We start from the raw sequence: 15,592 nt of genomic DNA, 5'->3' as shown, positions 1-15,592 counted from the left end.
ATATATTGTTTATTTATCCGATCTGATTGATAATTGTTGCCTACTTGTATGATGTATGAGGCATATATTCTTATTGTTTGTTTGCCATGAACAATCCCCATTCATAACAAATGTATCCCTATACCATAAAGTGTATAATATTTATTTATTTATTTCTTTAGTCACCTGTTAATACAAGAATTAAAACGAACATCCGATAACCATTTCAAAATAAGATCAAAAGCTCGATCCAACGTTGAGTAATCATTTTCAAAACTTAACAGAACCAGCACGCATTCATCCATCCTCTTGTAAGTCGATTGCCTCAGGCATCGCCATCTACCTGTAAGTCGATTGCCTCTGGCATCGCCATCTACCCTTATCCGTAACTCCTCTTCGCGCTCCATCCGTCGACTCTTGTTCCGTTTAGGTAGCACCCATTAGGTAGAACCCTTTGTATGATAACATAGGTAGAATTCCCCTATTCTTTGCATGCTAACATTAGGTAGATGTTCCCCTTTGTAAATCCTAACACATAGGTCCATATTGCATGACAACTCTAGAGCAGAGCTTCCCCACTTTTAGACTTTCCGTGCGTCTCCGATCTTGTGGCATGTCAGCCCGTTCTATTGCAAAGAGGTAACTGCCTAAGACTCGATTCAGCGAGCTGCGACACCTACTGCTAGGACGTTGAACACACTGCCCACCCTCCTTTGACACAGCTGGTGTCCTCTTTTGTAAATCCATGTTCAGATGACAATCCTTAACCCCAAGTTAGCCGAACTACGTTTTGCTCTGATTCTCATTCCAGATGAGATACGTATGCATAAGACGCGGCGTCTTACCCAACACACTTCTCTTTAACCCATAGGTAGCCGAGCTACGAAGACTCTGATTCTCATATTCAGATGAGATACGTAGGCAGTGAATGCGACATCCTTGCGAGTCATTTTCTTTTAACCTTCCTTTTAGTAAATAGTACTTTAGATATACCTACACCCTTTAGACTAGAACAACACTTATGAAAAGGGCTCCCTAGGAGTACCTAGGATCTTTTGGGTGCTTAAAACCTTCCCATTGCATAACCAACCCCCTTACCCAGATCTCTGACATTTTTACTAGTTTTTGATTCGATAAAACTTTTAGGTTTTTGTTCGCTTTCTAACCATTCCTTTGGATAAATAGAAGTGCGGTGGCGACTCGACTTGTATGGTTTACCTTGGATTTAGTCAATATCTCTAATGGTAACGAATACCCCGCTACAAGGTCTTTTATTGTAATTTAGAACACATCACTTCTGGTTTGCAAAGTATATTTAAGGATATAATTATGATGTTTGCCTACTCTGACTTCATCAATTATTTTGGTATGAGAAGTGAAGGAACAAATGTGTCTAATTCAAAAGGAAAAGATTATGAAAAAGCTGCTTTTGCTTTGGATATTTCTAAATTTGTCTGTGAACACATGGAAATGTTTAACTTAAGGGTAAGCCAAATTAGGCTTGGTACGGGGTTGATTCACTGGGTTATTGTGAAGATTTTGGCTAGGAAACTAAGCAATTTTAGCAGGGCTGGTGACTGTGACTTGTTCTTGATGTGGTGTCTCATCTACAACATCAAGACATGCAAGATGGACTGGGTTAGATTCATCTTTGTGATGTTGTTCACAAATCATAATAGGTGGTCTTGACATTGTGTGATGTTGTTCTGAAAAATCACAGAATGCAAAATTAAATAGGTGGTCTTGACAAATCGAATATGTGTCATGCGGCTGAAAACTTTGCATTAGAAAGTTTATAGTTTTAAAAGAAAACAAATAAACTTCTAATAACATAGTCAGAATAACATATGAGTTTTTTTTATGAAAACCATAAACAAATGTTTTCAAATCTCGAATCTGAAGTCGTTTTTCTGAACCACAAACAATAAGTAATTGGACATCGATTTCAAATTATTCAGCTGCCATATGACTCTTGATATCAACACGAAAAATTAATGTTTTAAGAAACATTGAATCAGAAGTTTGTAGCACATATAGATGTAGTATGTTTTGAATAAATCATGTTCTTCAATCTTCAATATAAAGACTTAGACATTAACAAAAACCAGAAAAAATGTTTTATATCACACATAGATGTATATGTTTTGAATAAATCATGTTCTTCAATCTTCAATATAAAGACTTAGACATTAACAAAAACCAAAAAACGGAAATAAAGAGTTACACATTTATAAGAATTTTGAAAGATATCATTACCTTAGAAATTGCAACGATAAAGATGTTTGAGTAGATTTGCAAGAACAACACAAATGAGAAACAAAAGAGTGGAACCAGGGAGAGTGGAACCAGGGAGAGAGGAAGTGACAACAAAAATGTGAAAAGAAAAAAAAAGGGAAGATTCATAAAAGAAAAAGTGACGGAGGTTGATCTATAATATATAATATTAGAATATGTTAATTATTTTTTTATCCATACATAGTGTCATCCTTATTCCTTAGAGTTTTTTTACCCATACATACATAAATTTGATAATAAATTATCTAAACTTCTAACCTTTCACTCCCCCAACTACAATTGGACTTCTAACATAGTGTTTACCATCTGACCAAGTTAACCCTCCAAACACAGTAGCCATGCCTGATCTAGTAACTTCAACTGTCAACTTAAAACTCTTCTCTTCACCTATCTTCTCAAATTTCAATTTCTCAGGCTTCAAAGATATGGAAACTCCAGCTGGTGCACGAATCTTTGCAGTGTATGTGCCTGCTGAACCAACATTCTTCACCTTCCTACTCAAAGTAACCGAACCATATAGTTTAGGTATAGTAATTGTAGGGTAGTTGAAATCCATGATGTTTATATCTTCACAACGGTAATGTGTACCAGAAAACATCTTAATCAGTGTATGGTTATAACCAGAGAAACAAAGAAAGTTTAGGTAATCATTGATGCTCAACTCATAGACCAAACCAGGATCCATGGCGCGGTTCGGTCGAATGTGACCTGATCCATAGGAAAATGGTGTTGCCTTCACATTAATGTGATCATGGATTGGTCTAGCAGTGTTGTCCCTTGTCATAGCTGTTGTCATGATAGCAGATTTAATAGCGGACGGACTCCAATCAGGATGGAGAGTCTTGAGAAGGCCTACGATTCCCGCGACATGAGGACATGACATGGATGTTCCAGACATTGTCATGAAAGGAACCCTGCGTTTATCGATCGGCAATTCGGTAGGGCCGATCCCTTCTGAATAGGCCGCAATAATTTCCACACCGGGCGCGGTTATATCGGGCTTGAGAATCTCTGATGTGATTGAGTTGGGGCCTCTAGAGGAGAAACCAGCCATGGTTGGAGCAGGCTGTTTGTTCAACTTTGTCATGGGTGGATGAATATAACCTAGTGGATTCTTGGTTGAATTTAAGTATTCAAAAACCTTAACACCATCTTCATAAGTAATATGTGATGTTGGCAAGAAATGAGGATCATTAGTAATATCATTGCCACTATCCTTATCATTACAAAGAATCATTCCAACTGCACCAGCTTCAAAAGCAACAAGACCCTTTTCAATTCTTGTATTAATACCTCTCAGACAAACCAATATTTTGCCTCTTACTTTCTTAGGGTCAATAGTTCCATTCATACATAAAGCAGCTTTTTGAGTTTGAACAGATGCTTCATCTAGTTTTGCATCAGCAGCACTGAGTAATGGATAAAACTTGTTTTCTGGCAAAGCAGTCGACAAGCTAGCTCCCTTGAAGCTTTGTCCATCAAGAAGAGAAACAAATGTATAAAACTCTCTGTCTAAAGTGCTTGCAGCAACAGTTAGTATCCAAGGTGCAATATTTGTAACAGTTCCAAATTCTGGTCCAGAATTTCCACCTGAACATATCACAGTGATACCTTTCTTAACGGCATGAAATGCAGCAATTGAAAGACCATCCTCAAAATATTCTTGAGGAGCACCACCAAGAGAAAGAGATAGAACATCAACTCCATCATGAATAGCCATATCAAAAGCTGCTATGATATCAGCTTCATAACACTCTTCGCCTGTAATACTCGGCGGCCAGCAAACTTTGTAAGCCGCGACTCTTGCTTTCGGAGAACCACCTTTCGCAGTTCCATTTCCTAACCCGAAAACATTCGCTCCAGAAACAAAGTTTCCTCCTAGCGTCGACAACGTGTGAGATCCATGACCTTCATAGTCTCTCACAGTGTTGAGTGTTTTGTTATATTTGGCATTCGGACCTGCATCAACCAAGTAACCTTTGTTGAAGTACCTTGCTCCTATCAGCTTCCTATTGCAATGGAAGCAAATAGAAAGATCATCTCCTTGACAAGTTCCTTTCCACCTCGAAGGAATGGGACCAAGCCCGTGATCTCCAAAGCTAGGATCTTCCGGCCATACACCAGTATCAAGATTTCCAATAATAGTATCTTCACCATATCTAGCTTTTCTTAAGATAGATCCAGTTTCTGCAACACCATTGTGTTCCATTGACATGAATTCCCACGAGCGTGTTGTGTGTAACTTTCTACCTCGGTTTAACAACACTGACACAACGTTTGGATGTTCTGCAATGTCGGAAGCTTCTTTCTCGTCGAGAATCGCAGCAAAGCCATTGATATTCCTTGTGTAAGAATATATCATCGACTCTTTTGCTTTCTCGTAACTTCCAACATAGGATTGAAGGAATTCATGATGAGTGTCTGTAACTCGATCAAAATCTGCTTCTGTTGCTCCTTCACCATGATCATGTGATCCCAAGTACACTATATAAGACTTTTTCTCTGCTAAAACAGATGATTGTAACAGAGAAAAAAGAATGGTGATGAATAGCAAGAAAAATGAATGTTTTGCAGACCACATTATGCTTTCAATCACACACAAAAAAGTATTGTTTAAACTAAGGAAACGCGAATTGGAAAAGAAGACGATAGAGTATAGGTGAAAGAGAGAAAGAACATTCACATTCACATTGATCTCTTTTTTTGTTGAGAAAAAGTGAGGAATTGAGTGGAAAAAGATCTACTATTTTATAACAGCGGTTGAACACTATTTATGAACCGTTTTAGAAAGAAATGTAATTATTTATTTAATTAATTATTTTGGAACCACTAATAAAATAGGGTATCTACATAATTGTCATCATTTGTAAATTTTGAGTTATATTTACAAAAAAAAGTAATGTTTCTTGCTATTGATGAGTGATTCTGATATCTCAAATTATAAAAATACATTTAATGCATTTTATTATAATTAATATCTGTTGATTAAGTGTTATAAATATTTTTAATTTTTAGGTTTAGTTAAATTGTTTTCTTTAATTAAAAAGTGATGTTTTTTGTAAACTCTAAATTGATGCCTTGTCATCAATAATCATGCCTTACTATTAATTGATTAAATTTCAAATAGATCAAATGGAGAGAGATTATAAAACATATCCAAACATTTTAAATGATGAAGTCTTATATATTTATATTAATCTTACATTATTATTATTAGGGACCCTATTATTATTATAGTTATATATACATTTCCATATAAACTTTATTAAATTGATGTTTTTTTTGCAAACTCTGAATGATGCCGCGTCATCAATTTTTATACATTACTATTATTAGATTAAATTCCAAATTCATCAAAGGGGAGAATATTATCGGAACATTTTGAACAATGAAGTCTTATATTTTTATAATAATCTTACATTATTATTATTATTATGGTTATATGTACATTTTTATATAAATTTTATTAAATTGATGTTTTTTTTTCAAACTCTGAAATGATGCCCTGTCATCAATTATCATACCGTACTATTAATAGATTAAATTCCAAATATATCAAAGGGGTAGATATTATAAAAGATATCTAATATTTTGAATGATGAAATGTTATATTTTTATAGTAAACCTACATTATTATTATGATATATATATATATATATATATATATATATATATATATATATATATATATATATATATATATATATATATATATATATATATATATATATATATATATATATATATATATATATATATATATATATATATATATATATATATATATATATATATATATATATATATATATATATATATATATATATATATATATATATATATATATATATATATATATATATATATACATACTTACAGTCTAAAATGATTTTACACTGTCGGTTAATCATAGCCATTGGATGTTGAAACAAATTTGACTTTTACTTTAAAAATCTATAAAGTAATGCAAACGGGTGATGATGATGAATAGATGGTGTAAAACATTTTACATTGACAGTGCATAGTAATTAATCTCTCTCTCTCTCTCTCTCTCTCTCTCTCTCTCTCTCTCTCTCTCTCTCTCTCTCTCTCTCTCTTCTCTCTCTCTCTCTCTCTCTCTCTCTCTCTCTCTCTCTCTCTCTCTCTCTCTCTCTCTCTCTCTCTCTCTCTCTCTCTCTCTCTATATATATATATATATATATATATATATATATATATATATATATATATATATATATAATTGAGAAAGTGATTGATATTTTTTTGACTAAAAAAAGTGTTCAACATTTTTTTGCTGAAATAATTTTTGCTTCGATGATATTGTGGCTAGTAAGGTGATCGTCAAACTTGTACCATTGCAAAGTTCTTCAGATTGATCCAAATTTGTTACCAACATGATTGTTGTGCGAATCTTCAATTTTAAGGAGTGATTTGGTAGACCAAAAGTTTTTAGACAACTTAAAAAATTGTTCGAAAGTCTCATTGTCATTACCTTCATATCTATCAACTGAATCACTACTAAAATATTCTTTGACATCACCTTAGTAAACAAAAAATAGTATTAAGTCATGTATAAAATGAGACGTATAAAGGTATGTAAGTGAAATTAAAGTACTCAAAATTATTGTTACCTGAAAGTAGATTTGTGATGTAATTATTAATGTCATCCACTATCTCAATGGTTGATGCAAAAATAGTTCTACTTTATAGAAAATCAGGATCAGTGTAGTTCTCAAGGAGATTTGAAATAGTTGTTTTTACAATTTCCTGGATTGGGTCTTCAAAGTTTTATATTAGTAACTCTTCAGGAATACTTATTTCGACATATCCATCATTGGGTTCAGAGATTTTTCCATCATCAACTTGCAAAATTCATTCAGAGAAATGACGAATATCTTCTGAATTTGTGCTATTTTGCAACCTCATATTCTTGGTTAGAGTTAGAACCTCGCAATGATCCCAAATGTATGAAGCATTGAATGTTGCATGAATAATATCAGACCGAGTACCCCTTGGGACAATTGATCCATAAATCTTCGACCTCCAACATAAGAAGATGGTAAGATGACTCTTTTTCCTGTGCTTGACCCTGCTGTTTGACATTGGTCTCCTTCTTCATTTAGACTTATGTACTTTGACACCCGTAGATTGGATTGATTCTTTCTTAGCCATTTCAATCTCCTTCCTTCAAGCATTGTATAACCATCTACTCAAAATTGTTGAAACGATCTCCTGGATGATAACAAAGTTTTTCCCTCTTCACGTCTTGTTTGGATTTTGTATCTAATCATTCACGAATAATAAGCCTGTTTCTTTTATTATCTTTGAAATTTTTAAGATCTCGATGGGCAACATTTGGTCTATAACCATCATCTCCGTACAGGAATATCAATGGATATTGGTGAGCCAAATAGCTTGCATGAAACTCATCAGTCTGTTTTAATTCCCCCCCCCCCCCCCTTTCATTTTCATTATAATGTCTCTTTCCTCGGTTATGTCAACGTCACCAACAATTAAAGCAGCCACATCAGAAACTGTAGGTTGATTGTACAGTCTTCCATCACTAGATCTATTTGAGATTAGTTTGAGTTTCAAATTTTGGACATTGATTTCATTAAGGCGTTGTCTTTCCATTAAGAAACTCTTCGCATGTGTATTATGTTTGTACAACATATCACACAAGTTTTGAACGATTTCAGGACGGATGTTGTTTGTGTTTCTACGAAAATAATAAATAGAAGTTAGTATGTCTAATAAACATTTTGCAATGCAATTATGAAAACCATAGATTTTCTCACCTAAGTCCTGCCATTCTATATGCCACTTCACTTTCGGTGTCGTAAATGTAAAGTTGTACAAATTATGGTGGTTGATCTTCTGAAGGCAATAAACTTCAAATTCTATGGAAAGATTGACCTTCGATTCTTATAGTAGGTGAACCGCGTCCATTATTGAATTTTTTGTCCAACTTAGCTATAGGTGAAGTGAATTCAAACATCATGTTGTGAACCCGAATTTGTGACTGAAAATTCTTACTTCCAGGTGAATCTCTATCAAATACATGATGTGATAACATATCTGGAGGATGTTTCAAGAAAGGCAGGTCAAGTTTTCCATTTCCACAAAACAATGTTTACTTGGGACATACAACATGACATTATTTTTCCATTCTTTCCTGATACTTGTTGAAATGTCTTTTCGGTGAGTATTTGTTTTATCGTCTCCATAGGGATTGATGTGATATTACCGCCGTTCTACAGCTTACAATGTCTTAAGCAAGGGTTTCGAATGATTTTGGTTTGGTGAAAGTAACATTATAATAGTTTGTAGCAATGATAAAAGTTTAGAAAGATTAACATTTTAAAAGACATATCAAGACTAGATTTCATCAACCTATTTTGTATGTATTCGATTAATCAAGCATGTGAACTTCATTTATAATCAATATAACCACATATCACTCATCTATACCGCTCATGTCTAAGACGGTATTGTGATTTTTACCATATTGTTTAATTGACAATGTCTCAACCTATTAAACACTACAAATAACATTAATGATCCGATATAAAGTGAATATCAAATTCCACTTCCAAGTCTAGATTTGGTCTTTGATAGATGATAAACTTAGGTCAAGACTTAAAAGATCTTTCTCAACAATGTTTTAAACCACAAATTATCAATAAAAGCAAAGATTATCATCTACATCGATTATCAAGTTGTTCACATACAAAAGATAAAAAAAACATATAAGTTAAGATTGATTACATCTGATCTTAGCTACCCATAACCATGGTAGCTTCTTCAACAAGTAACAAGAAGATATTCACAAGCATCAACATCGAAAAACTCGAAGATTGATGCTTCAAAATATTGATTCTGAGTTCTTGATGATTTTTTATTTGAAAATGACTTTGGAATAAAATTAGAGTGCATTGTCCCAAAATATCTAGCCATATATATATATATATATATATATGCATACATATATATATATATATATATATATATATATATATATATATATATATATATATATATATATATATATATATATATATATAGATAGATAGATATAAATCTAGTAAAAGATAATGCAAGTCAAGTCTGTAATCACCACCAACCAGGCTCTGATACCAGAGCGGTAGGGGCCTCTAAAATAATAATAATAATGATAATCATAATGGCGGAAATATTAGTAAAGAAAAAAATAATATTGATAAAATAAATTGTAAGAGTATGATAATATGCGGAAGACATGGAAGACATGTTGAAAATATTAAAAGACTTGCTTTTATTTATGAAAATACTTACAAAGGATGGCAATCAAGATTTCCAAGTTTTAAGACTGAAAACTCGAATGCCTTTCACAACACACAAATGATCCTTTTATAGGCAAGGATCCACACGGACTTCAAACTAAATTAAACTAAGCATAAACTTTATACAAAGTAATGACCCACATGGTCTGAATAATTGAAATAAAACAAAAAACTTTAATAAAGTAATGACCCACATGGTCTGAATAATTGAAATAAAACAAAAAACTTTAATAAAGTAGAGTCAATAATTCAAAAGTAATTCTGAGTGGAAGGTAATTGAGGCCAACAAAGGGAGTCGTTGTTGTCTGTAGCTTCTTATCTTCTTCAAAATAATTCTGACAAGAGGAATCTTTAAAATCTTATCTTTTTCATAATTGATTATCTTCATCATAATTTAGAGATCTATAATTCCATAACAATCATCTTCATTATTATTTTCAGAAGTGCTAGAAGCACTATCACTTTCAGATAAAGCAGTCATAGCTTCTTTAATTCTGTTTAAGAATTCTTTATGGCTGGAAGTAGCAGATAAAGAGGCAAGTAATTTTGATTTATCTAATAAGAACGATGTATCTTCTGGAGAAATGGCCTTTTCTTTGCAAAGACCCGGATGAGACTTGAACCAAGAATCTAATCTTGATGGAGAAAGCAAATCTGGATTAAACTTTGACCACCATTTAACAGAAAATTTCTTGACCAATTGAGTAGAAGAGGACCCTTCCCATAATGGATCAGTTGAAAAGGTCCAAGATGAAATCCATGTAATTCCAAAAACAGCACAAAAACATAATAAAGACTTGTAATCAGGACAGGTAGTTTTTGTTGTAAAATTGTTAAAGGCTTTTGAGGCATAATCAGGAAATATTTCTAAAATTGGCCCAACAATTATGAACCACTGGATAAAACCAATTAGGAAAGCTAAGTGAAATATCCTTGTTGAACCATATAAACCAAGTGTGGTTGAAAGGTTCGACCGACAAAAAATTGAACCAAGCATCCATGTAATCAAAGTACGAATAGTATTGTGGAGTAAAGGCTCTGGAAAAAGATTTTAATTCTGATGGAGGTTGATTCCAATCAGAAGGAGATAATACCTTATTCACCTTGAATTTAGAAAACTTTATCTTAGATTTATCACTCGGATCTGTTTGGTGGGTAAGAGTAATAGACTCAGAATCTACCAGGATAAATTCGTAGAATTTTCTGGTCTTGGTTTGGTCTTTAGGAATGAAGTAAAATCCTGGGGGGAAAATTCTTGAAATATTTTGTAATAAAGAGGAGTTTGGAGGACAGTAAAGGGTTTCTAAAGGTAATATTGGTATAGATAGATCTTTGGTAATAAAAGTCGATTTTGGTAAAGAAGAAGGAGGTGTATAGTAGGCTAGTTTAGACGGGTGATTTTTCTGGATAGATAATGGACTGGTAATTTGAGATGTAAAAGCTAATGGAGTTAATAATGTAGGCTTAATAGTTGTCAGCGGAGTAGCAGTAATAGGAGAGGTAACTTTGGAAATAAAAGATGGAGAACCTAAAATTATTTCCTTATCTTTTTGATCTTTAATGGGAGGACCATAATCATCTTTGGGGTCAACCGATTTTTTACTCATGTTTTCCCTGTAAAAGTTCTCTGGTTAGAAAATCTGGTAATGAATTTTTAATTCCTTGAATATGCTCGATTTCAAAATCAAAACAAGAAAGTAATGCTTGCCACCTAGCAAATATATGTTTTGAAACTAAATTTTTAACATCCTTTTGTAAAACACTTTGTGCAGCTTTGCAATCTGTTTTTAATAAAAATATTTTTGAAAACAAGTCATCTTGAAATTTTGCAATACACAAAATAATAGATATAGTACTATAGTTTAATTGAGCTGGGTTCCAAGTTCCAGAATAATATCTGACCACTTGTTCCTTTCCATGCCCGGAAGTATTTGTTTTAGAACTCCCCCAAAGCCTATGTCTGAGGCATCGGTTTCAACAATAAGGTTGGCACTAGGATCAGGTATCCCTAAACAGGGTAATTTTTTTAACTATTTTCTTCAATTGCAAAACACTTTGGGTCATTGAAACATCCCAAGGAGGAGGATTCTTCCTAAGTCTCTTGAATAATGGTATACAAATGGTTCTTAGGTTGGGTATAAAGTCAGCCACATAATTTATACAACCTAAGAATCTTTGCAACTGGGTTTTATCCTTTAGTTCATCTGGAAATTTATTAATAAATTCTAAAGATCTACTAATGGGGGTATACATACCTTGGGAAATATCAAAACCCAAAAATCTTACTTTAGATTGAAATATTTTAAGTTTCTTTTCAGACAAGACTAACCCATTCTCTTTAATTATCTCATAAAATAGGTTCATATGTTGTATATGCTGAGTTATAGAATCTGAAAATACTAATATGTCATCTAAATAGACTATGGTAAAGTGCGAGTAATCATTAAATATAGTATTCATAATATTTTGGAATTCGGAAGGAGCATTTTTTAATCCTAAAGGCATGACATTCCATTCAAAGTGACCAAAGGGCACCACAAAAGCGGTTTTATATTTATCTTCTTCCTTTAATTGTATTTGATAATATCCAGATTTAAGATCAAACTTTGAAAATATACTTTTATTATGTAATCTGTTTATCAAATCCTTTTATTAGGTATGGGATACCTAATCCATTGTAATGCTTTATTTAAGGGTTTGTAATTTATTACTAACCGAGGACTTCCTCTTTCTAGCTCAGAAGCATTGGTAACATAGAAAGTGGAGCAACTCCAAGGAGACTTACTGGGCCTAATCAATCCTTTGTCTAAGAAATCTTTTATTTCTTTTTTACAATAGTCTAAATTTTGCTTATTCATTTGTATTGGTCTGGCTTTAGTGGGGATATTTGCTTCCTTAAAGTCAGGTTCATAGGGTAATGAAATAGTATGCACTTTTCTTTTCCAGAAAGCATTAGGTTGTTCTGAGCAAAGATCTTTAATGAATTTATTTTGTATACCTTTAATTTTTTCTTGAATACTTGGAGATTGCAGTTGATCTTCTATCTTTTTATAGTGTATTTCTTTATTAATAAAATTAATTTGTTTTCTTTTATTATTAATTTGATTAATAAATTATATAACCTTACTCTGGACAGAGTTAAGATCCCTAATCTTAGGTGGTTCTAAGAATTCAAATTTAATTTCACGCCCTAAAGCATTAGTGGTTATAGCTGCATTATTAACTGTGAAAGGGTAGAGTAAAGCTAGAAAAGGGGTTCCTAGAATAATGGACTCATGAATATTTCTTACTAAAAGAAAAAAGGTTTTATAACAAATATGATCTTTACAAATTTTAGCACTTGATAATTTGTAAGAAACTTGTAATCTATTACCATTGGCTCCTCTTAAAGATTCTTTAGTTTTTTCATAATATTGGGTTGGGATCAACCCTTCTTGGATGCAATTTAAATCTGCTCCTGAATCAATCAAAGCAATTAATTCATAAGTTTTATCTTTAACAATGAGATTTATTTTACTATACCATTTATGCGATATTAATTTTTCTATTTTGTTAATATACCCATCTTCGTTATTCAGAACAATAGTTTCCTTATCATTTTTGGTTAAGCTAGATGAGGCTAAGTTTTTATTGGATTGATTCTGAATAATCATGTTTCCTTGTAACTCTAAAAGTTTAATTTCTATCTCATCATCCCTGGTTTTTAGAATTCTAATTTCATTTTTTAAATTACTAATTTCTTCTTGTAAATCTTTAATAGAAACAGTTCTTTCAACCGGTTTCTTAAATAAATCCATAACATTTTTAAATTCTACTTTGTGAATATTCTTTTTAGAAATATCATTTTCATCTATAATATTTTTAATTTGTCTCATGAAAGCATTCTTATTTTCTGAATTTTTCATTTTGTCTAATATTCCTATCAAAGTATTAGCTTGATTATTTGTTAAAACATTAATTATTTTATTGCAATTGTCACAATTACAAAAATCTAGGCCTAAACAATCATCAGAATCATCATCCGATTTTTTAGAATTGTTAATTTGATGTATTTCTTCGTAAGAAGATTCTTCAGATGTTGACGACCCTTCTTCCTCCGAGTTTAACAAGATGTTATTTAAAGTAGATATTAAACTTTCTTTTAACTCTTCTGAAATGTCTAAGTTACTCAGTTGATTAATTTTTTCTTGAACCTTACATTTATTAGCATAATGGCCAAGACGACCACACTTATAGCATTTAACATCTTTATCCTTGGGTTTAGATTTATCATTATATTTTCTGTAAGATTTCTTACCATAATTTTTCTTGTAAGGTTTTTTATAAAATTCTGGCTTGTCTTTGTAAAATTGCTTCTTATGATAATGGAAGTTATTTCTTCCTTTTCTAATAGGTTTTTTATTCTTGGGGTTACTCGGAGCTCTCAAAGGAGTAGCTCCATATTGCTCGCAAAATGATCCCATTTCACGCCTATTACTAGCCTTTTCATTCTTGATCTTATTTTGTAATTTATAATCTGTACAAATTTGTATAACAGTTTCAATTACATAATTAGATAATTCTCCAATGGTTAATGACTGATAGGGGATCATTCCATTAAAGTTTTGCTTAATATTAATTTTTACCTTTTCTGCAAATAACCTAGGTAGACGACTAATAAATCTCTCTTTCCAATAATCTGCCGCACCATCCGACCTAAGGCATAGTTTAGATAAGAACATATCTCTATACCACCTATAATCAGACATGGTTGGACAATAAAGGTTTAGCAATTGGTCAGCTGCTCTTTGTTGGAGTTTAAGGGGTTCTCCTACAAAGAACTTAGTAATAGCATATAAGAGGGTTGTAACACAAATCTCTTCGTTAGATTCTGTTTTTACGACTGCATCTATTTGGTATTTATCTTCTGAACTAAGGAGGTTGTCCCACCATCCTTTTAATTGTCCGGTAAATCCCATAACTAATATCTCTTTAGTATGTTTATCCGTATTTCCTTTAAGTTTGAAGGCAGTAGCAGCCATGGTCATGTTTTGTATTGTATCCAAAACTTGTTGTTTAGATGCACCATCGATATTCCATTCGACAATGGATTCTCCTGAATAATTATTTTCTATAAAACTACTTCTTTCTTCAAATTGCACATCAGCAAATGAAGGCCTAGGATAATAATTTCGGGTTTTAGGTCTTGGGGCTCTTCCGCCTAATTTATTCACCATATTGTCGTATTCTTCGTCTCGAGATAAAGTATTTATCTCTCCTGAAGAAGTTTCTATGTTTAAGGATTTTAATTTAGTAACCAATTCCTCTATTTTATGAGTAGTATCACGACCTAAACTCATTCCTTTCAACTCTTGGTTAGAAGGGGTATGGTATTGATAAATGGGTCGAGTAGGATCCAATTTATAGTCTTTAACATCCTTAGGTTGAGGAATAGAGTTTTCTATCCTATCTAATTGTTGGGACATAGTGTGAAGTATTTGGTTTGAATAGTTAATCTGACTATGCAGATTATTAATGTATTTTCTTTGATCTACAGGATTAGCTATCGATTTAAATGGTGAAGCTTCTATTTCTATGTTCTCTTTAGAAGGGGTAATTCTAATAGCTTCCAATGGTGGATGAACCGACTCTATAATTTCTTTCCTAGAAGTTTTCCATTTGGTACTTATCCTAACATTAGCATCTAAATACATCTTAACAGCAAAAGGGTTTTCTATCTCTTCTTCTAGACAGAGTAATTCAAACCATGTAAAGAAATAGATATTAATTTCATGTGTTTCTAGAAACCTATAAAATTTTTGCAAATACATTTGAGTCTGATCTTTAGAGAAATTTGAGAAATACCAATTTATCTTTTCTAAATTATAAATGGCCTCAAAGTCAGCTCTAATCCAAGCTTTGTCTATGACAAAGGGGTCGTCATTTGTAATAACACCTAGTATTTGGGATTCAGTTGGAGAGGGTGACCTAGAGGTCCTCTCAGAGTATAGCGGTCG

The 15,592-nt window shown here is 32.5% G+C and overlaps 1 protein-coding gene across 1 annotated transcript; it reads right to left on the bottom strand.

Annotated features, from left to right (window-relative positions):
• Positions 1-2,402: 2,402 nt before the first annotated feature.
• On the bottom strand, positions 2,403-5,006 carry LOC127120336 (subtilisin-like protease SBT5.4). Its single transcript, XM_051050746.1, has one exon. It carries the CDS (start codon positions 4,853-4,855, stop codon positions 2,528-2,530), a length of 2,328 nt encoding a protein of 775 aa, XP_050906703.1. The 5' UTR covers positions 4,856-5,006; the 3' UTR covers positions 2,403-2,527.
• Positions 5,007-15,592: the final 10,586 nt, after the last annotated feature.

Source organism: Lathyrus oleraceus, chromosome 2 (assembly GCF_024323335.1).
Source record: "Lathyrus oleraceus cultivar Zhongwan6 chromosome 2, CAAS_Psat_ZW6_1.0, whole genome shotgun sequence".
Lineage (NCBI taxonomy): Eukaryota > Viridiplantae > Streptophyta > Magnoliopsida > Fabales > Fabaceae > Lathyrus > Lathyrus oleraceus.
This window is presented reverse-complemented; position numbering and strand designations above follow the sequence as displayed.

Bases quoted from the DNA above. Each gene is read 5' to 3' on its own strand.
- LOC127120336 (XM_051050746.1), bottom strand. From the start codon at position 4,855: ATGTGGTCTGCAAAACATTCATTTTTCTTGCTATTCATCACCATTCTT.